The 26,051-nt window shown below is 45.5% G+C and overlaps 3 protein-coding genes and 1 long non-coding RNA gene across 8 annotated transcripts in view; 1 reads left to right on the top strand and 3 right to left on the bottom strand.

Annotated features, from left to right (window-relative positions):
* The window catches only part of LOC101094376 (interferon-induced protein with tetratricopeptide repeats 1), a 35,144-nt gene extending 9,859 nt beyond the window's left edge, over positions 1-25,285 (bottom strand). Inside the window, exon 1 of the mRNA XM_045040959.1 lies at positions 25,169-25,285. Coding sequence (XP_044896894.1) covers positions 25,169-25,173 — 5 coding nt within the window. The 5' untranslated portion in view covers positions 25,174-25,285. The remainder of the gene's footprint in view (positions 1-25,168) is intronic.
* LOC105259606 (interferon-induced protein with tetratricopeptide repeats 1B) lies at positions 2,253-25,296 on the bottom strand. Of its 3 annotated transcripts, none has more exons than XM_006937727.5 (2): positions 25,169-25,296; positions 2,253-4,855 (listed from the first exon to the last, which is right to left on the bottom strand). In XM_006937727.5, the coding sequence occupies exons 1-2, from the start codon at positions 25,171-25,173 to the stop codon at positions 3,436-3,438; spliced, it is 1,425 nt and encodes a 474-aa protein (XP_006937789.3). In that variant the 5' UTR covers positions 25,174-25,296; the 3' UTR covers positions 2,253-3,435. The 3 variants fall into 3 exon arrangements, with proteins under 3 accessions (XP_006937789.3, XP_044896895.1, XP_044896896.1); XM_045040960.1 differs by lacking the exon at positions 25,169-25,296 and adding an exon at positions 5,550-5,569; XM_045040961.1 differs by lacking the exon at positions 25,169-25,296 and adding an exon at positions 5,224-5,485.
* On the bottom strand, positions 12,923-25,306 carry IFIT3 (interferon induced protein with tetratricopeptide repeats 3). 3 transcript variants are annotated; one of them, XM_045040957.1, is made up of 3 exons: positions 25,169-25,256; positions 21,626-21,748; positions 12,923-14,863 (listed from the first exon to the last, which is right to left on the bottom strand). In XM_045040957.1, the coding sequence occupies exons 2-3, from the start codon at positions 21,628-21,630 to the stop codon at positions 13,399-13,401; spliced, it is 1,470 nt and encodes a 489-aa protein (XP_044896892.1). In that variant the 5' UTR covers positions 21,631-21,748; positions 25,169-25,256; the 3' UTR covers positions 12,923-13,398. The 3 variants fall into 3 exon arrangements, with proteins under 3 accessions (XP_044896892.1, XP_019669692.2, XP_011285498.2); XM_019814133.3 differs by having other exon boundaries at positions 21,626-21,753; positions 25,169-25,245; XM_011287196.4 differs by lacking the exon at positions 21,626-21,748 and having other exon boundaries at positions 25,169-25,306.
* Positions 14,859-20,173, top strand: LOC123380985. Its single transcript, XR_006587482.1, has 2 exons — positions 14,859-15,359; positions 17,554-20,173. It is a non-coding gene; the product is annotated as an uncharacterized LOC123380985 (long non-coding RNA).
* Positions 25,307-26,051: the final 745 nt, after the last annotated feature.

Raw genomic sequence — 26,051 nt, 5'->3', positions numbered from 1 at the left:
GTTCTTTCTTGTGGGGAGCATTGTAAGAAGAGGCTAGGGGAACTCATCCTCACTCTGAAACTGGGGCAGGCACTGAGGTGGTCTGTGCACCCCCCACTGTCACACGGACTTTGCCCCTGGCAGGGATCCCAAGACTGCTGTGGCTGCACAGAGCTGCTGCAGAGGGTGATCAGTCCTGGGATGAGCCACGTGGGCTGTCCTGGGCGAGTCAGGTGAGCTGATGGAACAGAAAGTGGCCCACAGCCTTGCAGAGGGACTGGGAGTGATCGCCTGCACTGGGGAGGAGCTACATGAGAGGGAAGCTGGTGTCACCGAGAAGGTCACTGTGGATGACGCGAAGGACCAGAGCAAGGTCGTCCTGGCCTCTGAGCCCATGTGGGCCGTCAGGACTGGCAAGACCGCGGTGCCCCAACGGACCCAGGAAGTACACCAAGCTCTGGGGATGGCTTACGTCTAACGCTGATGCAGTGGCTCGGAGCATCCCGTTTATTTCTCAGGTCCTGTGGCTGGGGCAGCCGGCAAGGAGCCAGCAAGCTAGCCTGCTGTGGGGCCAAACCGGGGGACATCACCAGTGACACGCAGTGTACCCCATCCATGTCCCCTACTCTGCCTGCTCGGCCAGGGACAAGGTGGGGCAGAGGCCCAATCACTGCGCTCTCCACCGCCCCCCCAATGCTGCGCACGCTTCCGGATGGGGGCAGCCCATGGCCTAATCCAAACCATGCCCCTTCTTTACCATGTACACCTCACCCTGTAATGCTGGGGCCGGGCCTCTCCTTCTCCACGTACTGGAATGGTTAGGACAGAACGTGTCACCAAGGTGGCTTCTCCCCGGCTGAGAGGTGGAGGGGGTGGAGTCACTCATGGGTCCCCTCAGTCCTTAGTGAGAGCAGGAGAGACAAGCCTGTTTCTCCTGTCTCGTGCCATGAGGCCACGGGCTGCAAGGAAGCCCCATCCTCCCCTCAGAGGGGCTGTTCCCGTGGTGTTCAAAGTCCCGTGGTGTTCAAAGTCCCACGTCAGGGGAACATAGATACCTGGTGCTTCAAACAAATCACTTAGAATATTTTCTCATCCTGTGTGGTTTTATCTTCTAGCCCGTATATATTTTGGCTCATTTGCCTCATTTTGGTTTACCTTTCAGATACGGCTTTTTGACCTTTTTATCCTGACAGTTTTGTCCTGAACATCAGAGAAAAGTTGAGAGGATTTTACAATGAACACTAATATACTCAACTACCTAGATCCTACAGTAACATTTTACACATTTGCTTAACTGCAAATCTATTCATCCATCAAGCCTCCATCCATTTATTTACCTTAGTTTTTGTTGTGTAAGAAGGCAATTCGCTGATGAAACGTGTCGGCATGCATACTGTGATGACTTCAGTCACATCTTGTTTACAAGAAAAAGACAGTATTCCTGCCCCAGTAGGTTTTTTTTGTTGCTTCAATATAATAAATCCATTCTTGGTTTAGGAGCGACAAAATTGGAAAGGGCAGTAATTTTGGTGCTAATTATTGCTATTAATTGTTTTCCCCGGGTATCATCTGAGTGACCGCCACCCTCCGCCCCATAGGTCAGTTCCAGCCCTCAGGGAAAAACCAACCTTACAATTCCGTGGCCTGCAAAAGTAAAGCCCTACCCAATACTTGAAAAAATTCTTGGTAGTGTTTATATTCCCGAAGCTTCTGCCTCAGACCTTCTATTGCTTATAGAAGTCGCTTCTGTGTTTTTCTACTTCCATCCAAACATAGAATATATGGTTTTCTTAAGTTTACTTATTTATTTTGAGAGAGAGCATGAGCTTGAGCCGGGGAGGGAGAAAGAAAAGGAGGAAGAAAGAATCCCAAGCAGGCTCTGCGTTGTCAGCACGGAGACTGATGCGGGGCTTGAACTCACAAACCGATGGATCATGACCTGAATTGAAATCCAGAGTCGGATGCTTAACTGACTGAGCCACCCAGGTGCCCCAAGAATACACATCTTTTTTTAAAAAAAGAATTTTTTTTAACGTTTATTTTTGAGAAAGAGAGAGAGAGACAGTGCAAGCAGGGGAGGGGCAGAAAGGGAGACACAGAATCCGAAGCAGGTTCCCAGCTGTCAGCACAGAGCTGGATGCGGGGCCTGAACCCATGAGCCCAATATCATGACCTGAGCAGAAGTCAGATGCTTAACCGACTGAGCCATCCAGGTGCCCCTGGAAGATATACCTTTTAAAAATCTCACTAATAAAACTCACTCAAAGACTTTGTTAGCTTACCAAGTTTCTAACTTTACTGAATGCTTTTGGAGAAAATATCTTAGGGAAAAAGAAGATTATATGATGTACCCCAAGGGCCAGCACCTAAAAACTGCATTAATGTATTTGTCACTTTTGGCTTGCACCTCCTAAACGGGCTTTTCCTTTATTTGTCTTTCCCCAGTACATTTTAATTTTTCTTAGGGGTGAGTACACGTCCAGCGACGTGTTTGGAATGCACAGATTCTTTGCGATTGCCAGCGGCTGGACAAACGTGTCCCGAAATGTTTGAGTTTCTTATGAGGCTATAGACTTGGCTTCCTGGCCAGCAGTTCTTGGCTGTGGGAAGGCCTTGGGAGATGGACACCGGGACTGGAACACTCTAGTGACCTCCTGAAGTCCCTTCTCTTTTCTCTTTCATCTTTGCTCATTTGCCTTGCTTTTAGATCTGGTAGGTCAGCACGCCTGGCCACATGAAAAGTAAATCTTTTTTTTTTTTTTTTTAATTTTTTTTTTTAAACTTCTGACTGGGTTACAGTGTCAGGAATTTTCCAAATACAGAATGTGTATGTGCACAAGTCCGCAGGAATGGGCCTGTGTGAGCTCCAGAATCAGTGTGTGTGGAGAGAGATACACGTGGTGCATGTGTATATGAGCAGCCCATGCTCTTGGCTCAGGATGACTGTCTCCAGGAATTCATGCTTTGAGTGTGTGAGCCAACCAGCGGAAGTGTCTTCGGACCAAGGCACGGACGTCCTGTGTGTGTGCTCCTGCAGAGACAGGGGTGTGTGCACAGAGCTACACTGGCGTGTGACCGGTGTGCTGGGCCCAGGAGGGGCTGAAATCTTCCCTGTTTAAGACTCCTCTGTTTCGGAGACCAGGCAGATGGAGGACGGAAGCCACCCATGCACCCTTTCCCCATGCAAAGCCATAGGGAAAAGAGCTTCCGTTGGCCTAGCAGGTGATAGGTGCCCCCAAAAGCATCAACCGACCTTGGCCAATGAGTACAGGGATGTGTTACACATGGACAGGAGGGGAAAGAAAATGGTGGGGGGGGGCGGCGCTCAGCAGGCAGCACAGCCTGTGTTGTATCAACTCTTGTATTTCAGCATGTCACATGTTCCTGAAAGCAGCGATCAGGAAGGTGTTGGCTATATTTAGTTATGACATTAAACAAGTAATGGTGACCTCTGTTTCAGACCATGGCGTTGGAGTCAGCAGCCAGCCTGAGAGCCTTCTCATAACACACCAGGGCCTCACTCACTTCCCCTTTCAATTTGTGGATGAGCCCAAGGATGCTGAAACTTTCCACCACACGTACATTCTGATGAATATGTCTTTTAGCTAACTTCTCTAGGGCGCTGAGAATTTTTTCCCTGGTGCGGGAGATGCTTCTTATTTTGAGACCTTTTAAATAATGGGTGATTGCTTTATCCACAGATATCTTGTGAAGTTCTTGGAAATGGCCATAGCAGTAATGAATCTCTTGTTGCAGATGATCGTTGATGTTCTTCATGTACAACACTTTCTGAAAGGCGTCCTCAGCCTTTGTGTGTTGGCCTATTTCTGCATACATGTAAGCCAGTTCAACATAAGCCAACTCAAATGTGGGCCTTAGCATCAGAGTCTTTTGAATTTCACATATAGCCAAGTGAACCAATCTGTGGACATTGTCTCTATCCTGTCCTCTGGGCTGCCAGTTTGCCGCTCTCTTGATTTGGATCATGTGTGCCTTGTAACAAAGCCCCATCTGGTGATGCAGGAAAGCGGAGGAGGGCGTGGCCCGCAGGGCCCTCTTTAAGAGCTGAAGAGCTTTATCCAGAGCGCCTTTCCTGCGGTAAAACTTGGCCGCGTATCGAAAGACGTAGGTCTGCGAGGACATGTTGGTCAGTGCCTCTTCGACGTACTTTTCTCCTTCGGCTTCTTGGCCCACGTCCTGAAGCTTCAGGGCGAGCAGAGCCTTGATATACGCGTCTTCTGGGTTTAGCCTGATGGCCTCTTTTAGAGGCTGCAGACAAAATGCGTCGCTGACCTGGGTCGCTTTGTTGAAGCCGTCCAGGCGATAGATGGTGATTGCATACCCGGTGCTGAATTCAGGGTTCGCAGGCTCCGCTGCCAGAGCCTTTTCGAAGCAGGCCTTGGCCCGCTCGTAGTTCTTTCCTCCACACTTCAGCAAGGCCCACCCTTCCTCACAGTCCATCTGAGGACAGTCCAGCCTGTAGCAGGAGGGGGCTGCAAACTTCTCACAAGTGTTCGCCACCCTGTCCAGGTAAGTCTGGGCCTCCGCCAGCCTGCCCACGTGGTGATACAGCCAGGCGTAGTTGCCCCAGATGACCAGGCTTCTCACCGCCGATCGGTCGCCGTGTTCCTGCTGGATCAGGTCTTCGGCTTCCTTCAGGCTCTCCAGGGCCTCCCGAGTCTGGCCTTTCAGGTGTCGGACGTAGGCCAGCAGGTTGTGTATGCCCGCGTTGTATTTGGTGTCTAGGAACTCAATCTCCTCCAAGATCCTGTTCTCTAAATCGGGCATCTCAGTGTCTTCAACTAGCAGCTCCCAGGTGAAGTGGCATCTCAGCTGCACCAGGCTATCTTCAATGGGATTCCCGTTTGATTCGTCACTGTAAAAAGTAGACAACAATTATTTGTATTTTTAGGAGAATTCAGTCTAATAGGAATGGAGCCAGCACTTGAATGGTCAAATGATACCTTCCAGTGTCCTTGCCTCCCCCTATCTGTTGCCTCCCTGGGTTCTGTGGTCACGTCATTAGGACAGAGAGCAGGTTGGCCTAAAAACCCTGAGGAAACGCTCATCGCTTTATGGCGCCAACAGGTAGGTTACATGTAGTCTAAAAGGCAACCTGAAAGGGATTAATTCTGCTAATGTCAAAACAATTTTAGCCCCACCCTCAGCACTGCAAAACCCTTCTCTCCTCAATGTTGCAGCGCACCACTAGTGCTGTCAGAGGAAATGTGGGGAGAACTTCACCTGGTGTTGGGTCAGTGTAGGACCCATCTGGACAGCATTCATCTTTTTTGTCTGTGTTCAGACATGTTTTATGGAGTGGCCTTGTTTTTGTTTTGGTCTCTCATGGTGTCAGGGTGGCCTTGTCTGATGTTGATGTAATGTGCATGTGGGACAGGGGAACAGGGTCCTGGCTGTGGGGCGCTGTCCAGCAGCACCGGGGCCTTGCTGATAGTGTCGGGCTGTGTGGGTCTCTTTCTTTCTGTTCAGAGAGCTTCTATATTATTGCTTCAGCCCAGAGCTGTTGGCATGTCCAAGGCGGCCTTCGTTGCCATGAGCTCCTTCCTTACCCATTTCTAAAGTCTGCAAGCCATGAATGACCATTAGTTACATGTCAGGCGCTCTGTTGGGACATGGATATGACACATTTCCTCTTCTCAGGTGACTTGCCATCTAGGTGGGAGACAGATCCATGAGCATTTAATTTTAACAAAAGCAGTAGATGTTGGTTGCTTTATAATCACAGAGGAAGGATTCTTTCTCTCTTCTTGAAAACACCTTCTTGGGTTAACTCTTAATCTTTCAGCTGAAGTATTTTGAAGAATCATAGTCCTGCTGGCTCCCCACTTAGAGAATACTCCTAAGAAGATATGCAGTGGCCAGGCCAGGCCCTGGCGGTTTTGAGGCTACTTATGCAAAGGTGCAGTGATGCTAGCTGCACATGCTAAGGCTTCCAGAAGGATCGCCAAACCAGCACTTGTATCTCAAGTCACAGTAAACGTGCAGAAGCAGATAAGAGGAATATGTAACTGTGAAAGTGCCAGCTGACCACCAGATTGGGACTCTGGAAATGGGACATTTTACATGACAGGGGCCTCGCTGTGTGGATTCTGCCCTTACCGTCCGGTCAGGCATGAGTTTGTTTCAGGTGGCTTGGCACTTATACCCCCTGAACGTCATCAGTTGTTCCATGGTCTGTAGGTGAGATCTAGCCCCTCACTTTTCCTAGGACAGGCAAGATACCACCTGGGGATCGGTCTCAAAGAAGCAGAGGTGCAGAGCTGGATTATACCCACTTCCTCTCAGTGAGTTGGCTTATTTGGTACTCCTGTTGGTGCCAAAAATTAGAAGTAATCAAGATGTTCTTCGGCAGGTGAGGGGATAAACAAACTGTGGTACAGCCACAGAAAGGAATGCTATTCATCAGTGAAAACAAATGAGCTCTTAAGCTAAAGGAGACATGAAGGAACATTAAATGCACATTGCTATGTGAAAGAAGCATCCTAAAAAGGCTATACCCTGTACATCCAACTTCATGACATTGTGGAAAGAACCAAACAATAGGAATAGTAAAAAGATCAGTGTTTGCCAAGGCTTTAGGGGAAGTGGTATTGTTGGAGCACAGGGGTTTTTAGGGCGATGTAATTCTTCTGATGATAGAGCAATGGTAGATGGGTGATGTTGTGCTCAATACAAAGAGTGAGCCCTAATGTAAACTGTGGGCTTCAGTTAGGAATAAAGTATCAATATTGGTTCATCAGTTGGAGCTAATATACACACAAATGCAAAGTGTTGATAATAGGGGAAACTGTAGGAGGGGTGAGGGTGTGGAGGAGGGAGGTATATTAGAACTCTGTACTTCCTGCACATTTTTCTATATGCCCAAAAGGGCTCTAAGAAATTGAGTTTATTAAGTGAAAAAAAAAAAAAAAAAAGAAGACTTGCAATAAGGAAGGGAGACACTTCTGATCTTAAGATCTGCTAATGTCTGAAAGGTTTAGTCAGAAGAGGGCTTTTCCTTTACATAGAGGTGCAAACAAGGCTAGAAACTGGGTGTTCTAGAAACTTCTAGAAACTGGGTGTCAGGGAAGAAGGGAGAGGGTGGAGAGATCAGGAAATCTCTTTCCTTATTGTTAGCCAAGCTTTGAGAGGGATTGTCTGGCCTTCCAATACTTGTTTAGCCTTGGGGGCGAGTCAAATTTAAGGGTCTCGTGGGGAAAGAGAGAGAGATTTGGCCAAGTTAAGTTTATAGGCATTTTGACTTACAGCAGTGGGCAGAACATCTAAGCAGAAAATCAACAAGGAAGCAATGGCTTTGAATGACACACTGGACCGGATGGACTTAACAGATATATTCAGAACATTTCATCCTAAAGCAGCAGAATACACATTCTTCTCATGTGTATATGGAACATTTTCTAGAATAGATCACATACTGGGATACAAATCAGCCCTCAAAAGGTACAGACTGAGATCATACCGTGCATATTTTCAGACCACAATAAAGGGTTTCATAGCAAAACTCTAAATGAACCGTAATAAAAAAATTTGGAAAGACAACAAATACTTGGAGATTAAAGAACATTCTACTAAAGAATTAATGGCTTAACCAAGAAGTTAAAGAGGAAATTAAAAAGTACATGGAAGCCAATGAAAATGATAACGCCACAGCCCCAGACCTCTGGGATGCAGCAAAGGCGGTCATAAGAGGGAAGTATATAGCAATGCAGACCTTTCTAAAGAAAGAAGAAAGGTCTCAGATACACAATCTAACCTTACGCCTTACAGAGCTGGAAAAAGAACAGCAAGTAAAACCCAAAACCAGCAGAAGAAGGGAAATAATAAAGATTAGAGCCAAAATCAAAGCTATCAAAACAAAAACAAAACAAAACAAAAATGAAAATACCCCAGTAGAACAGATCAATGAAACCAGGAGCTGGTTCTTTGGAAGAATTAACAAAATTGATAAACCTCTAGTCAGTCTGATTAAATGTACAGGCACTTTGTTCTGATTGATCATGGGAACAAATAATTCAGATGATCACTTAGGAGAAGCAGAATGAGAATCTGGAGAGTCTGTGGCCTCAACAGAGGGAGACAGGGGTCCCATCCCGAGTTTTATCTAAGTAATACGGAAAAGGGTGTTTCTCTGCAGTTTCACAGAAGACCACAAGAGAAGTTGAACTGGACAGGTTTATTCCTCACAGGTCCTGACGCCACATGATAGGGATGTCAAGGCAGGCTGCAGGCAGAGAGGAAGCATTTATCATGGGCTGTGAGTGAAATGCTTTGGGGTTCTGGGCGTAGGTTCGGAATGGTCCCTTCAAACTCAAAAGAGTGGGGTTTCGGTCAGCTCCACAGGGGCTTCTCTAAGGGGAGGAGGGCAGAAGGGGAAGGCCCTGGGAGGCCAGGCAGGTTGTTGCTCAGACAGGCTGCTGGGAGATATCATATCAGGAACCTACATTTGCTTGTAATTCTGCAGGCTGCTATCTAGGGCGTGTACTTGCACACGAAGACTAATGTTAGTTCAACGCCCCACTCAGGCTCCTTGGCCAAACAAAATGGATACCGAGACAGCAATAACATGGAGTAGCTTAGCTAAACTCCCCACATTCTCAGACACCAAAGTTGGGGGTGGGCAGATTTTTTGACCATGGCTTTTGTCTAGACGCACAGGGCTCGGGTAAAGTTCAGCATTGTCAACATCATTCCAGGATGTCCTGTGCTTGGTGCAGCCCCTACAGCATCCCACTTCAGTGACCTCTGTCCCCTCTGGGCTCCACATGTTCATGGAGACAGAAGTCTTAGAGGCCATGAAGTCTTAGAAAACTTCATTGATGGGACGCCTGGGTGGCTCAGTCGGTAAAGTGTCCGACTTCCTCTCAGGTCATGATCTCATGGTCCATGAGTTCAAGCCCCACATCAGGATCTGTGCTGACGGCTCAGAGCCTGGAGCCTGCTTCAGATTCTGTGTCTCCCTCTCTCTGCCCCTTCCCCACTCATGCTCTGTCTCTCTGTCTCTCTCAAAAAAGAATAAATAAGCATTAAAAAAATTTAATAAAAGGAAAAATTCATTGACATGATGTCAGCAAATTCATTATGTCAGGTTTGAATATGAGCTGAAGGGAATTAGGTCTGCCAATGACTTATCAACCCTGCATGATGGTATATAAGCTTCAGTCATCTGGCACCTCTGGAAGCCATGTTTTCCTTGTGAACTCCTGTGTGTATGTATGTAATTAAACCTATTTTTTCTCTTACTAACCTGGCTCTTGTCTAACTGACTCATGAGCCCAGCTATTGAATATAGGAGGGTAGAGGGAGAAAGATTTTTCCTCCCCTGCACTATAGAAGCTCTAGTTCTATCCACCCATTTGAGTTATGCATCCCTGAGTTCCCCCATGTGTGTGGATATACCAGTTAATAGGCAGCTATTTTTCTCTTGCTAATCTGTCGTCAGTCTAATTTGCAGGGCCCCTGCTGGAGAACCTGGGAGTACTGTAGGGGGAAAAGATTTGTTTTCCTCCCTTACACTATAATATAACTTACCTGTAATTATGGCTGCATGCTGAGTCTGGGAGTCCTTTTAACACATGGGCAAACCTGAGGGTGGCCATGGGTCCCCTCACTGCATGCTTGAAGGACCCTGACTCACTGAAACATGGTGAAAGCATTGTTTGGGAATGAAGGGTAAAGGGATAGATACCTGGGGTGCCTGGTGCCTGTGGAGTCATTGGTGGCACTCATAAGCTGTACAGAAAAGGGTTAACATATCAGGCCTTAGACTATGATCCTTAGAAAGACCTGCTTGCAAGGTTTGTCCTTGGCTGACATCTGGGAACTTGGATTTTTGGAATGCTCCCACCATTCTCTAACTGATCAGGCTGGTTTGCTGTGCCTAAATGGTTTGTACAAACAATCTGGTTAATGCCGACACCTGCTTTCCTTCTGGGAGTCTGGAATTTTGATATGTGCTAAGCAGGGGGTGCCTGTGTGGCTGGTCCCCGATACAACCCTTGGGCACTGAGGCTCCAACTAGCTTCAGATGTGTGACATTCGATACTGGAGGAATTAAGCACATCCTGTTTGATTCTACTGGGACAGAATCTGGGAGATTTGTGCCTGGTTTCTTTGACCTTCACCCCATGTACTCTTTCCCTGTGCTGATTTTGCTTTTGTTGTATCCTTTTGTTGTAATAAGTCTAATCCATGAATAGGACTGTATGTTGCATCCTGTGAGTCCTTCTAGTGAACCACTGGACCCAGGTGATATCTTGGGGACTCTGATGCCAACTTCCTAGAATTCTCATTGGAGAACACAATACAGCAGGCAGTTAGGGAACAGTCACTCCATCTAGTGGAGCAAGGGGGAGGAAGGACAGGCCAAGACTTGCGGAGTGTGGCTCTCTCTCCACCCTTCCCAATTTCCTATGAGAGTGAATAAAAAATGGACTGCAGAGGAAAATCTTAAAGTCCAAGGAAAGTATTCCCCGTGCATTTAAGAGATCCTGGTTGTCCAGGCCCAACTTTTACAAAACGGAGCTCACTGTGTCAGCTGCTGGTGGTTCTGGAGAGGCCGGTGCAGCCCTGCGTGGATGTAATTCTAAATTCCTTTGCATGTAGCTTGAGGAGCATTACCACTGTCAAGGTCCTGTGAATTTGCCGTATCAGGATGAATTAAAAAAATCTGACACTGGATTACAAAAGACAGTGGGAAAGAGGAGTAAAATGGAAAGCCAGGAGATTCCGGAATCACACACGGGAGTGTGGGGGAGGGGGGTTTGGATTAAGTGGAGGAACTGATAGGAAGAGACACAAGTCAGGGGTCTACCCTCACAGTGGAGCCTGAAACCTCTTGGTTGTGCCAACAGACTGAGGCCACAGCATGTGAGAAAGTACAGAAATGCATGTGAGCAGAGCGTCTTGGTGTCACACAGCTATGGACTTGAGTCCCAGCGATACCTCTTTCTAGCTGTGTGGCCTTGGACGAGTTACCAAACCTTTCTGAGCCTCATACCTTCCACACTGGTTTTAGATGCTAGCAATGGGCTTAGCACAGATCCTAGAACATAGTTCAGAGGCCAGTACAGAAACCTGCCATGCTTTTATTGTTACTGTTTTGTAGTTTGGGACACTTACTCTTTTATTTTCCCAGCACCCTCCCCTAGGATTCAGAGAAGTTGTTTTAGAAGAGGTGAGTTCACACAGTGAGCCACTGAGCTGGTGGTAATGGCAATGTCATAGCCGTCAATGGAGACAATGTGTTCAAAATTTTTTGAGAGCTCAGTTCATTCCAGGCACTGCTGGAATGGGCATATAGTTGTGAGCAAAGGAGACAGAGTCCATGCTTCCCTGGAGCTGATAAGCCTGAGGGGAGGAGTCCATGGTTTCCCCTGTGGAGACAGACTCCCGTTCCTCCAATTGTCTCTTCTGTGGACAGCCCTAGAATCTGCTAAGACATGCTATGTGGCCACCAGTCAAGCCTGCCCCACAGCCTAGGTTGTAAAATGGCACTGGTCGAGAAGTTCTAAGTCCCCACCGAGTTACTAGTTGGGTAGGGTTGGGTATGGCCCCAGGTGGTAAGGAGTGGATGTCTGTGAAAAACCAGCGATTTCTTATTCCCTCTGGGTCTCCAGAGGCGGGGCTGTGTGAGATCAGGGGCACACACAAGGAAGTGGAGATTGTGGACGTTCCCTCAGACAACAGTAGATTGTGGGTGCAGAGGCATCTTTTCCATAAAATTGTCCAGGCAGCAAAATAAATCAAAGCCTAGGAATGTAGGTCAGGACAGATCAACAGCAATTCTGGGAGCCTTAGCACCATCTGGAAGGTGGATGGGACCCTGAGCATGGAGGGACAGGGTAGGTAGGTGGCCACGATCCTTGTGTCAATCAGCTGTGTGTGATTTCCGGGGATGGGACCAGGTACCCCTGTTGGAGAAACTTCCAATGTCCTCCTTCGCCACCAGTATTCAAAATCTTTGTGTCGTTGAGCATGTGTGTTTGCATATAGATGGGCAATTCCTCACCTACCCCAGAGCTGTACCTGTTGCCAGTCTCCACCTTACCCCCAGCCACCCTTCCATGCTCTTCCACGCTTTCAATGTTGGTTTCCCTGCTAATATTCTTTACCTGGGCCCAGCAACCCCTCTGGAATGGGCTGCTCCAGGCCAAGGCTGGCCAGGAGGCAGCAATTCACTGCTGGGCACTTGGAGGCTCTCCCAGCCTTGCTGGAGCCAACAGATAATTCAGGGGTGGGGGGCAGCCTCACTGAAGTCTGCTGCTTTTACAGCCAGTGTGGCTTATGAAACACCTTCCCAGAACTCCCCTTGTGTACAAGGAAAGAGTCAAATTTCTGACTGCCCACTCATAAAGGAGGTGGGATTGCCAGTCCCTCTGTCTTGTCTGGGATCTGGTGCCTAACAATCTTCCTCTGCACCCAGACAAACGGATGATACCACTAGAGAAGCATACGAACGCAGACCTTGTAGCGGGTTGAGGACAGGTGGACAGGGTCCTTGGCACATCTCCTAGCTGCATGGTGCACAAGCCTGTGGGTCTCCGCAGCTGGGAGGGACTACTTGAATATTTTCATACCGTCGGGCAGGTGAAGATCTCTGTCTCTATAGCCAGCCTAGTACTGGCACCTCTTACACACCGTCAGGAGGGCAACTGTCCAGGCATTGCTGGGTGCACAGCAACCCTGCAGAAGCTTCTGGCTGGGCACTGCACTCCGCCGGGGCCCCTGGACTGGAATAAGAGAGATAGTTCCCATGGCCAAGGGCAGGCCGGCTACAGGGGAGTGTTAGCTAACAAGGGCACGTTGACAGTAGTATGATATGGCTGTAGCAGTTACCCACTGTCCCTAGACAGTGTCCCGAAGAGAAACTTTGGGAATTAATATTACTCTCAGTCACACACGCAAAGCACACAACTGCTTTATCCTGAGTCAAAATTTTAAGGTTTATTGTAGCATCACTATCAAGAATACGTATTTATTGTAGTATCACAATCAGGAATATATATACATGGCTGAAGCCAAGAGTCAGACAGAAGGAATATTCCAGGATTAGTCAAAAGGTGGTCTTTCAGGGAGTCCAGAAGGCTAGATAGCAGTGGGGCAGAGGGCGGGAGACCTGGGAGCAGGCAGCGGCGAGCTAAGACTCTTGGCAAGAGGGGCAGAAATGGGGGCTATCCGGTGAACCGAGTGCAAACTGAGAATTACTCAGCAGCATGCAGGCCTGAAGCACTGTTTCCACTGCTAATTTTGTTATAAGACCTGCGGACTAGGGAAGTGTGTGTGGCTGATATGCACAGGGGAGACAGACACGAGGAAACAACTCCTCAGATGTGCCCTAAAGCAATAAGCGAGACCAGCACCCCACGCTCCCTGACTGTGCTCCCGTCCCTCCTCTGTGTTTCAGCTCAGGGTTGGGGGAGCTCTGAGAACGGGGCTGTGTGGGCCCCGGCCTGCTTCCTCATTGCCTTGTTCAAGCTCAGGGGACGGCAGGAAAAAGCTGCCTATGCCGGTAGGGCTGTTCCTTAAGAGGTAGCCCAGTTCCTTCTCGTAACATTCGGCTGCCTGAAGCAGCTCTCCGTTCAGCTTGTGGATTAATCCTTGGAGATACCAAGAATTGGGTGCATTTTGTGGAAGCTGATTTCCAGCTATGTTCTGTGGTGGGCACTTCATCTCTCCCTTCTCAGCTGGTTTTGTGCTTGTGGGCACACCCTCTAAATCACGTTGGACAGAAGTGTCTTCAGACTTCCCATGATGCCCCTCAAAGTCGCAATAGTGCTGGTGGGGTTGTAGCCTCCCAGCGTTGGGGAGCTCCTTACTGAAAGCTGTCTGAAAACAGTCTTCTCTTTCCAGGAGGTCGGTGACATCAGAATATGCATACAGTGGATCTACTCCTTTCTCAATAGCTTTGATCACATAGTCAATAGCATGTTTCTTTAGTTCTTCAATCTTCTCTCCATTCTTGCCAGCTTCAGATTCTCCTGCACTCCGAATCCGTTTGACTTTTGCCCTATAGCAGCATGCAATCTGGTGATACAGGTAACCATTGTTTGGAATGGATTTCGATGCCCTTAGAAACAGTTCAATAGCTTTGTCTAGATCACCTTTATTTTTGTAAAATGTGGCTGCATTGCGAAGGACATCTGCTGGGCAAGGAGTGTTCTCCACGGCCTCTAGGACCAACCGCTCCCCTTCAGCTTCTTCATTCATCTTCTGCAATTTCAGGGCCAAGAGTACTTTGACATACTGATCGTCAGGATTCAGCTCAAGGGCCTGCTTCAGATCATCAACAGAGAATGGCTTCTGTGGTTTATTATCCAGACGGCATGTTGCGATGGCCAGTCCAGAAGAGAATTCTGGGTTGTTGGGCTTCTCTTCCAGAGCCTTCTCGAAACATACCTTGGCCCTTTCGTTGTGCTTTCCTCCACACTTTAACAGTGTCCACCCTTCTTCACAGTCAAGCTCAGGGCACTCCATACTGTATGGATTTGAAAACTTCCCGCATACTTGTTTCACCTTGTCCACATAGATCTGAGCATCTGCGAGTCTGCCCAGGTGATAGTAGACCCAGGCATAGTTTCCCCAGGTGACCAGCCTTCTGATTTCTGCTTGATCAGAGTGTTCTCGCTGGACCAGCTCCTCAGCTTGCTGTAGGCACTCCAGGGCGGCCTCGTTGTGACCATTTAAGTGTTTTATGTAGGCCAAAAAGTTGTACATTGTAGCTTTGAACTCAGCGTTTACGAATTCAATCTGGTCACACACTCTGTCTTCTAGATCACGTGAGACACCATCTTTTTTAAGTAAGTTCCATGTGAAATGGCATTTCAGCTGTGGGAGGATTTTTTCCAGAGAATTCTTGTTGACCTCACTGTGGAGAAAATAGACACGGTCACTGTGATGTGCACCTGCCAGGCACCGCGCCCTGGGATGCAGTTACAGGTTAAGTTTGTGTGTCAATCTGCCCGGGCTGTGGGAGGCCCAGACTTCGAGTCTAACATCAGTTCTGGGTGTGTCTGTGACCAGCATCTGACTCAGGAGGCAGGGGTAAAGCAGACTGCCTTCCCCAGTGTTGGCTGGGCACCACCCGGTCTGGTGAGGGTCTGAGTACAACAAGAAGGCAGAGGGAGTGTGAATTCTGTCTGCCTGGCTGTGTGAGCTGGACGTGTGTCTTCTCCTCCCCTTAGACTGGAGCCTGCACATCGGCCTTCCTGCTTCTCGGGCCCTCAGACTTGGACCTCAGCCTATGGCATTGTCCCTCCAGCTCTCAGGCCTTTAGCCCAGACTGGAATTACAGCATTGGCTCTCCTGGGTCTGCAGCTTGTGGACAGTGACCCGTGATTATGGTCCTCGGCCTCCATGATCATGTGAGCCAATTCCTGAGAATAAATCTCTTTCATTTTGTGTGTGTGTGTGTGTGTGTGTGTGTGTGTGTGTGTATAGTATACTATATATAAATACTATATTTGTAATATATATTTATAATATGGTATGTATCTATAAATATATATATATACACATATATTTTGTATATATGTATATATAAATATATACATACACACATATATATTTTAAACCAGCAGTAGGTAAGAATCTTTAATCTTTATTTTACTGAAAGTAGAGAAAAGAGTAGGTAAAAATAAGCATGTTTAGAAATTGTTGTAGAAAGAAGAAAAAAGAGGGTTAAAATTCTCAGTGAGGAAAACCAAAAAAATATGTCCGGTTGTATAAAGACTCTTCCCTTTCAAGAAATGGGGATAAAGCTGAAGATCCAGTTTGTTTTCGCTGTTGGCAAATGGACAAAGTAACAGAAAAAATAGTTGAGTTCAAACGTTGTGAGTCCACTACTTGAGCCTACTCATGATCTGAGCGAAGTCAATGACTACAGTTCAGGGCAGAGTTGATGGTGGGACAGCCAAGAGTCCCGCATCCAGGAGTCCATCCTGCCCTAACGTTCACGTAGAAGCTGAAGAAAAAGCCCTTCATGCAGTCTGAGCTCCATAGTTGGCTGCCCGAGTTTCCTCTACTGCGGTGCTCTGAACGGTTGACTTCTTGGTCAGCAAACACATGGAAGAGCCTGGAACAACTGCCTTTAGCAAATGCCTGCTGCCTCTTCCCAGCCTTGGTGGGTGGGGCCTGACATCTCCCAGCAGCTTACATGGACATACATGTATCTCCTAGTGGTCCTGTTTGTCTGGAGAGCCCTGACTAATGCACACCCTATGTTGTCCTCGACAGAAGAGGAGGTACCTTCCTCACGCTCCCTAGCTTCACCCGCCTGTAGCTGTGCTCTGTGCAAGAGCCCATGGAGCATGTTCCTCCCACTGTGTGGGCAGATCTGCAAGGTGAGGTGGGCAGGTGGGAGGAGAGCACTGCAGAGAGAAGACCTGGATCTCTTGTCCTGCTCCATTAGAAGTCAGGGCTCAGTCCTCACATGCTGGGTAAGGTGGATCCAATGACCCTTTACAGGGCTACTCCTTTGTGTCACTTTGTTAGTTTTGAAGGATGCCAAGACAAAGTAAAGTCAGTTATCCTTGCTCTCTCTGGCCTAGAAGCCCACAGACTGGTTAGAAGGAGCCACATAAAGAGACGGAAGCCCAGGGGTGTTTTACACCGTGCTGTGGAGACTGAGCCCTTTCCCTTCATCTTCACCATCTCCCTACAGTCACTCACACAGACCCATGGGCGCTCACTTTCAGTCTGATTGGGGCATTTTTCCCGTCACAGGCCAGATCCCCAGACAGAATGAATTAATTTTGAGGAACAAACAAGCAAAATCAACATATCTGAGTTTTGTAGATGGAGGATGCCAAGGGAGATCACTGGCCTTATTCAGTTGGATAAACTACCAGGTTCTCAAAGTGTTCTCCTATCACTCTTTGCCTGGGACTCGGAGGATGTTTCACTGAGTTTGTGCTCCCCTTTTCTACCAGTAGATTCTTGACACCACAAGATAGTTAAGAACCTCCAGAAATCATTAAACCCAGTTGTTGTCCATAGTTTTGGGTTTCACAGACTAGCACAACTTCATAAAGAAGTTGAGTCAAATAGGGCTGCCAACTTAAATTTGGCAAAATCATGACAATGGGAGAAAATGTATTCCAAAAGACACCAACCACCTATGCTTGCCAACACTGGATTAAAAAACAAAAAGAAAGAAGCATTTTTATCCCTGAAGAAATAAGAAAGATATAATGAGAATAAAGGGAAGTTCTTTAACTTGTCAAAATACATTTTGCTCACTGAGGAGCCACTGACTTTATTTGTACTTTCCCAAGGACCAGCACTGGTTCACACACTCCTGCTGCTGCTCTAGTTTCTGTCTGTCTCTCCAGCAATGCTCATCTAGGCCATTTCTGGACCCAATGTGATCACATGTGAAATGCCTTATAGTGAAAGACACAGAGGCAAGGCAATTGACCCAAGACAAGGAAAAAGGGGGAACTTGCTGTCTATCTAGATACCCTTTTATGTGCATGCCTCTATTCCTGGCCATCTTTATCATTCTCTAGGTCCCTGGCTAGAGCACCACAATGCCAATGTCTTTTATCTCCATTCTAGGGTTTTCCAGTTTGGCTTCATGTGGTGATTCTAGCTGCCCTGTTTGAAGGACTACAGATCATAACTCAAGGTAGCAAGTATTAGAAAGTAAACATTAAGAGCAAGTTGTAAAGATGATCACTGAACAAATATGTTTATAACTGTTATGCCACTAAGGCATAATAGAGGCATTTCTGTGTTTCAGCATTAGTTAACTTTGCTGACTTTCCAATTAGGGCATTGGAGGAAGGCACGAGTTTCAGATCGGTAGAATGTATTTGTAGATATAGGTGCCTGGAAATAATAGGTGAACACTCTATCAGCCATAGAGTGTATTCATCCAACTTCTCAGTGAGCCTGCAGAATAGCAGGTGACTTTGGTTGTTTTTGCTATAACACCAGTTTGATAACACTATCTCGCTATCTTTTTTTCCCATGGTGATGACACAGGCTGAAATATTAGTAAACCAGAGGGATCTTACCAGACTAAAATTTTAAGCACTTATTGATAAAGATGAAACATATTCCATCAACTCTCCAAGATGAAACACATTCCAATCCTGTTATACATAAGCTTCAGGAGATGTCAGTGGCTCATGAAGTGTAGGGCAAGTAGAAAAGCTCCCTCTATATTCCTGAACCTGAGAGACAGCCCCAAAGATGGAACACTTAGGGATACTCCATCCCTACCACCACCTCACCAAATGCTAGAGCTAGCCATGCTAAGGAATGTATGCTAACAAAGGGCAGTTTGTTCAGGAAGAGAGCCAACTGTGTAAGTGGCTTCATGATTATAAGACTTATTGAAAATTTTAATTAAGTTCTGTTGACTTTTCATAAGGTTTCCTCTGTACATTTCCAATTTGATTATATATTTGACACCTGATACCCCCTTGAAGTAAGATTTGGAGAAAAGTATATTGGACCATGAGTCCTGATATCTTGATAAGAAGAAACATGAAACTTGGAGCTAGAGTCCAGGAGATTTGCTTTAAAACACTATTGCCTTGATAGGTAAATTGCTTATAAATCCAGTATAATGATTAAAAACAAAAGTTTTTAAAAAAAAAATAACTATAGCCACCATAATCTGTTAATGTATAGACAAGTTAAAAAGATATAAATTGTGACATCTGAAACATAAAATGTAGGGGGGAGGGAGGAGTAAAAAAGGTATGCATTCAAACTTTTAAGTTAGATACTTAAAATGGTCTGTTATAAATATAAGATGTTTTATTTCAGCCTCATGGTAAATACAAAGAAAAAACCTGTACTAGATACATAAAAGGTAAAGAGAAAAGAATAGAAGCACACCACTACTACAGAAAAGCATTAAATCACAAAGAAAGAGAGCAAGAGAAAAGGAAGGAAATAAAGGAATTGTAAAACAGCCAGAAAACAATGAACAAGATGGCAATAGTCTATAGTCTATAGGCTATAAGTCTATAACTATCCACAATTGCTTTAAATATAAATGGACTATATTCTCCAATCAAAAGACACAGAATGGCTGAATGGATGTAAAAGAAGACCTAACACATGCTGCCTTCAGCTTTTAGGACACACATAGATGAAAGTGAGGGGATGGAAAAGATATTCCATGAAAGCCAAAGAAAGCAGGGGCAGCTATACTTATACTAGACAAAATAGACTTCAAGTTAAAGAGGGAAAGAAAGTCATTACTTAACAACAAAGTGGTCAATCCAACAATAGGATATAATGTTTATAAATGTTTATGCACCCAACACACCAGCACCTAAATATATAAAGCAAATATTAATAGACCTGAAGGGAGATAGAGAGTAATACAGTAATAATAAGGGACTTCTCTCTCCCTTTTCAACAGTGGATAGATCATCCAGACAGAAAATGAATAAGAAAACATCAAACTTAAACAACACTTTAGCCAGGTGAACTTAGACATTTACAGAACATTCCATCCAACAGCACAAAATACACAGTCCTCTGAAGTGCACATGGAACATTCTCTAGGACAGATCATATGTTAGGCCACAAAAAAATCTTAAAATTTAAGGAGACTCAAATCATATCAGGCATCTTTTCTGATCAGCATCACTCAATCATAAACAAACAAACAAACAAACAAACACAGAAATCCTGCCATTTGCATCAACATGGAAGGAATATGAGGAGATCTTGCTAAGTGAAATAAGCCAGACAGAGAAAGACAAATACTGCATGATGTCACTTATCTGTGGATTCTTAAAAAAAAAAAAAAAAAAAAAAAAAAAAAAAAGGAAAAAAAAGTCAAACTCATAGAAACAGTAGAAAAGTGGTTGTGGGGGGTGGAGTGTGGAAATAGGTAGATGTTGCCAAAAGTACAAACTTTCAGATGTAAGATAAATAAGGTCTGAAGATCTAATATATGACATAGTAATTATAATTAATAACATGGTATTGTATATATAATTGGGATTTGTGGAGAGAGTAGAACATCAATATTCTCACCAAAAATAAACAAACAAACAACACAAGTATGTGAGGTGATAACTGACCTAATGGAAAAAGGGAGCCCTTTCACAGTGTGTTTGTATATTGAATCACTATGATGTATCCTTTAAATATCTTAGAATTTTATGTGCCAATTATTCCCCAATAAAGCTGAAAGAAAAGAATAGAATTACTTTAGCAATTCTTATCCCTTTTCTTCTGTGTAGTTTAGGTACATGAAACACTCTGTTCCTTACTCCCCTCTTTGGATTTTTATTACATATTTTTATATGTTAATTCACATATTTACACATGTCACTGTAATTACATATTTATGATAATGTTAACATCATTAACTGAGTAGATCAAAATAAGACATTTGAAGATAATTCTGATTAAAAAATATAAAAAATACAATTCCCTTTTTAAAAACCAATACCCCATATGCCATGGCTTCCTCACTTACTAATTTAGCTTATATGTGTTTGTGAAAGTTGCTCTAAACACTCTTTATATGTATATGTATGAAGTTTAGGCCTTATTTCTGATCTATTCAATCTGGATTTCAGAATGCAGGGCCTGCTAATTGGCGTTCTAACTGGGCACTCAGGTTAGTTGTGATATAGGACATTTGCTACAGTTTGTGACAGTTCGTAGTCCACAGGGGGCGCCTAGCAGGTCAGTAAGAGGGCGTGTCAGGTAGACATTGTCAGCTCAGAAAAATTTCCTTCCACTGTTCTAGGCTCTTCGGCTAGTCTAATAATTAAGTTGACATAAGACAGATGAACAGGGAAGAAAAATTTAATTTTGTAGGTGTAGGAGCCCCATAAAAGCATGAGGCCCAAAGGCAGTCAGGCAGTTGAGGCTCAAATGCCATCTTCAGCTAAGTAGTGGATTGGGTCCTGAAATTTCAAAGTGGTGGAGAGCAATTCCCAAAAAGATGAGTGTAGACGGTTGATACTCAGCCTTTTGCCCTGCCGTGCATGTAAGTCTTTCAGATAAAAAGTTATCTCTGGTAACAGCTCCCTTTGGGGTCAGGCCCCGTATCTAAATTCTCTCAGGCAGTTAACAGAGAGGTAAACGTTTTCTTGAGTCTGTTGGGTCTCAGTTGCCTTTGGCTCAAAATAACCCACATGCCAAAGCGGCACATTTTGGGGTGGCCTATTTTCGGCCCCTTCACCATATTTCTCAGTTCTGAAAGAGCAAACTTTGGGTAAGAGCAACCTCATTATGAAATGCAGTGCTGGCTTAGTCATTAGCAGAGAAGTAACCACACTTTTGAAATAACCCACAACAACCACAACAAAATTCACTGACTTAGTCTTTTCACAAAAGAAACAAAAGAGGGACCGGGACCTCCAGAACTCTCCTGAGGGACAGTGGTGCCCTCCAGGCCCTCTGCCCCTTTCCACCTGCCAGTCTCTTCTCCTCCCCCACCCCCCAGCTCTCCTGGAAGCACTTCCCTCAGTGTCTGTAAATCAGAAATGGCCACAAAACTAAGAGAGATTTATGATCGAATTAGATAATTGTGTATTTCATCTATAAGCAAGCACTGCATCAACATACTTCAGGAAGTTGCATGCAAGGCTGAAGATTTGTGGGAAATTCTCAACTTCCTATCAGAAAAGTAGGGAACATTTACCTCATGATGGTTATTTCCCTCAATTCTGAAAAGCTGGGGTCCAGGCTGATTTTATTTTCTGCTTGTGGATCAGAAGCAACTGCTGAAGGGCCTTCCAACCAGGATGCCAGCTAGCCCTGAGATCTATGCTTTTATCAAACAGAAAAGGACAATGAGACCAATACAATGCTATCAGGATTCCCACTGAGGAGAAACTGAAACCTAATTGTCAGAGCTGAGGTCATTCCCACCGGGAACAGGGTTCCAGGCACACTGGGGGTTTGGAAAAAGGCATTATACATATATATATAGAGAGAGAGAGAGAGAGAGGCCCTATTCTCAGAGCTTCTGTTGAAATCTGGGTGTGGGCTTGGGCTCAGGAATCTGCATTCATACAAGCACCAGGGAAATTGTATACCTGGAGGAGCCCCTGTCCCGCATTTTGAGAAGCACTATTCTAGAGGGATTTTGAAAAGCAGTTTCCCACTTACTTGTCAGAGATAATGTAGCATATCAAAGAGCGAGGCAGACCATCTAGAAGAGAGGAAAATGACCACAAGATACCTGGAGTTCTGTTACCTCTTTGACCTGCTCTGGAATATTTCTGGAATCACATTATTTAGCCTCATTTCCTTATGAGGAAATGGTCCTGAATGATCTTCCTTTTTCCTTCCATCCAAATTGTCAGAAACTATGCCTTGGGGAGGTCTGCTTTTACCTTCCTCTAATGTGTGGCTCTGTGCACTCCAAGAGTTTCCATCAAAGAGAGTGGTCCTCATTCTCCAAATAGGGATCTCGAAGGCCCAGTCCTTTAACTCCTGCCCCTTGTCTCTAGTGTGAGCACAATTAAAAGCATTAAGACCCTCCACCCTCTTGGATTTGGTCCACAGAATTAGAAGATGCTCGGCCCTAGAGTTTGGTACCTCACTAATGGCTCTGCTCTGACACCTACTCTCTTGCCTGCTGAGCCTCATTTTCCTCATCTAGAAAGTGAGACTAAGTCTGGAAGTTTTCTTTCCATTTCCATTTTTTGGAACAGCTTGAGAAGGATAGGTATTAACTCTGCTTTAAATGTCTGGTAGAATTCCCCTGGGAAGCCATCTGGCCCAGGACTCTTATTTGTTGGGAGACTTTATATAACTGATTCAATTTCTTCGCTGGTTATGGGTCTGTTCAAGCTTTCTATTTCTTCCTGTTTGAGTTTTGGTAGTGTGTGGGTGTGTAGGATTTTGTCCATTTCTTCCAGGTTGTCCTGTTTGTTGGTGGGAATGCAAACTGGTGCAGCCACTCTAGAAAACAGTGTGAAGGTTCCTCAAAAAATTAAAAATAGAACTACCTTATGACCCAGCCATAGCACTACTAGGAATTTACCCAAGGGATACAGGAGTGCTGATGCATAGGGGCACGTGTACCCCAATGTTTACAACAGCACTTCCAACAATAGCCAAATTATGGAAAGAGCCTAAATGTCCACTGATGAATGGATAAAGAAGATGTGGTTTATATATACAATGGAATACTACTTGGCAATGAGAAAGGATGAAATCATGCCATTTGCAGCAACGTGGATGGAACTGGAGGGTATTGTGCTAAGTGAAATAAGTCAGGCAGAGAAAGACAGATTTTATATGTTTTCTATGTTCCACTCAAGATGTGGATCTTGAGAAACTTAACAGAAGTTAAGTTTCTTCTGGGGGAAGGGAGGGGGAAGAAATAGTTACAGAGAGGGAGGGAGGCAAAGCACAAGAGACTCTTAAATACAGAGAACAAACTGAGGGTTGATGGGGGATGGAGGAGAGGGGAAAATGGGTGATGGGCATTGAGGAGGGCACTTGTTGGGAGGAGGCCTGGGTGTTGTATGTAAGTCAATTTGACAATAAATTATATTCATAAACAATAGAAAATGAGGCTGATAAAAATCACAGTTCTTCCTTCCTAGGGCTATTGGGAAGGTGATATGAAATAACGCACGGAAAGCCCTCGACAGAGCGCACTACCAACTGCTGACCACGCAGAAAGAGTTACCCTCACAATCACTGGTCTATTAGTGTTACAATTTTAAAAGAAGTTTTAGTGCACGGGGCAGCAACGGAGTTCCTCAGTGAGTGGGGCAGAGGAGGGCGCCCATCAACCAGCCCGAAGATAGTAGGTGTTTCCCCAGGTGTTTTTTCCCCTTTGGCAAGTTTTAGCCCTGCCAGGGAGGAGCAGACCCACCTGGCCCTGGCCCTGGCCCTATATAGCCTCTGGGAACAGGGCAACTTGATGTGGGCACCCGTCCAGCAGAGTCCAGAGAACCCCTTACCACCCCCGCCCCCCAGACTTCCTCAAGTCAGTGACTCGACACACCTAAGCACAGGCCACTGTAAAACCTCTTGGGGCAAACTGGCTAACAGGGCGCTGGGCAGGGCCAGGCTTTCTGGTTAACACCACTCATGGAGACACATATATAACTTGGAACCTGTTACATAGCAAAGGGTAACCTGAGGCACTTGGCAGTGACTTCCTCTTACCCGGCCCATTCCCAAATAGGAGCCCTGGGGACTTTCCCAGGGTGTGGTCACTGGGATCCTCCCTCCCCATGGTGTTTGAGTGAAAATGGCTTCTCCTTCTCTCAACTCTATCTTTCCTGAGGCTCTAATGGCAGAACTTAAGCATGTTCACATGCTTTAACAAAAAAACCAACAAAAACCCAAATTCGCTAAGATTATACTTTACATACAATAAGATGCACACATTTTAAGTGTAGAGTTTGATGAGCTTTGAGCTTTGACAAGCAACAAGCACCACTATCTCCCTACAGACTATTGACATCATTCCCAAAGATTCCCCACTCTGCTTCCTACCCAGCCCCAGCCCCCTCCACCATCCCAGGCAGCCACCGACCTGCTTTCCATCCACTAGAGATTAGATTGTTACTAAAAAAGAGATTAGGTCATTCTGTTTTGAAGAGCAAATTGTTTGCTGCTCCCCAGCTCTCATCACAGAAATAAAAACACACTCTCTGCTTCTGGTTTTGTTTTGATATAAGAAATGGGAAAATGCCCATATGGAAGAATTATTTCTTCCACTTCCCACCTCGAACTGACCCAACGTTTCAGGGCAAAATTCCTCAACACACGAGTGGAGTTTGTACTACCAATTCCATCTTTAATAATATCTGCTGAAAAGAAATGCTTCTTTTTAAAACGACAAGAAAAAAAGCCTCTCAGTCGTTGCAAAGAAAACAACAACAACAGCAAAAAAGCCCATAAAGAGTAATTCCATCACTCCTCCAAGGTCCAACTTGGAATCCACAAACTGTGCTTGAGTGGGGGTCTAACACTCCTGCTGAGCCCTTCCCTCTTCTGGGCTCCCAGCTAGAGGAGCAGTTCTAGAAGCTCCGGAAGCCTCAGTGTGTGTACACCGGGGAAAAGACCCGGAAATAAAAAGCGCCCACACCGATAAACGCACGGTTCATCCAAAAGCCGCGGGACAACACAGGACCCTGCCTGCACCCAGCAGCTCCGTTTACAATTTGCATTCAAGATCAGGGGAGGGGCGCTTACGCATTTCTATGTCACTGACCTCATGTCTGCAACCTGCTCCTCTTCCGTTCTGAAAATCTGGTCCCCAAGCTGATTCGTTCTTGGGAAACGTCCCGAGTGTGCCCCAAGTCCCTGCTGAAGGAGCTATATAAGGGGCGTGAGGGCGGGGGGGGGGGGGGGGGGGACGCGTCAGCTGATGTTTTCTCCCTGCTTCCGAGCCAGTGCCTCCGTGAAAGGGAAGGGAACTGGAAAGTGAAACTGATCAAATTCCAGGAAAAGAAGACTGAAGGTCGAAATCTCTGGTAACTCAGTGGAAGCATCCTTTAACGATGCTTTGAGAGAACGTGAAGGCGCTCGCAGGAATCTGACCATCAGTCCAGGGCGAGTCCCAGGAAACAGCTTTTTTTTTTTTTTTTTTTTTTTTTTTTTTTTTTTTTTTTTTTTTTTTATTGCAAGTGAATATTTTATTATTCTTGTTTGAAAACAAAACAACTTAAATTTTTTTTTAATATTTATTTTTGAGATAGACAACACAAGTGATGGAGGGGCAGAGAGAGAGAGACAGACAGACAGACAGACAATCCCAGCAGGCTCCGGACTCCCAGCTGTCAGCAAAGAGCCCCACGTGGGGCTTGAACTCACGAACCACAAGTTCATGACCTGAGCCGAAATCAGACACTCAATTGATTGAGCTACCCAGGCGCCCTTCAAATTAGTGTTTTTATTTTCTTTCGGTAAATACCCACTAGTGGAATTACTGGATCTCATAGTATTTCTATTTTTAATTTTGGGGGGAAGCTCCATACTGTTTCCATGGTGGCTGCACCAGTTTAGATTCCCACCAACAGTGCGCAGGGTTCCTTCTTCTCCACACCACATCCTCTCCAATACTTGTTATTTCTTGTCATTTTGATTTTAGCCAT

This window comes from Felis catus, chromosome D2, assembly GCF_018350175.1.
Source record: "Felis catus isolate Fca126 chromosome D2, F.catus_Fca126_mat1.0, whole genome shotgun sequence".
Classification (NCBI taxonomy): domain Eukaryota; kingdom Metazoa; phylum Chordata; class Mammalia; order Carnivora; family Felidae; genus Felis; species Felis catus.
Note: the sequence above shows the minus strand (reverse complement) of the source record. Positions and strands in the feature narration are given on the sequence as shown.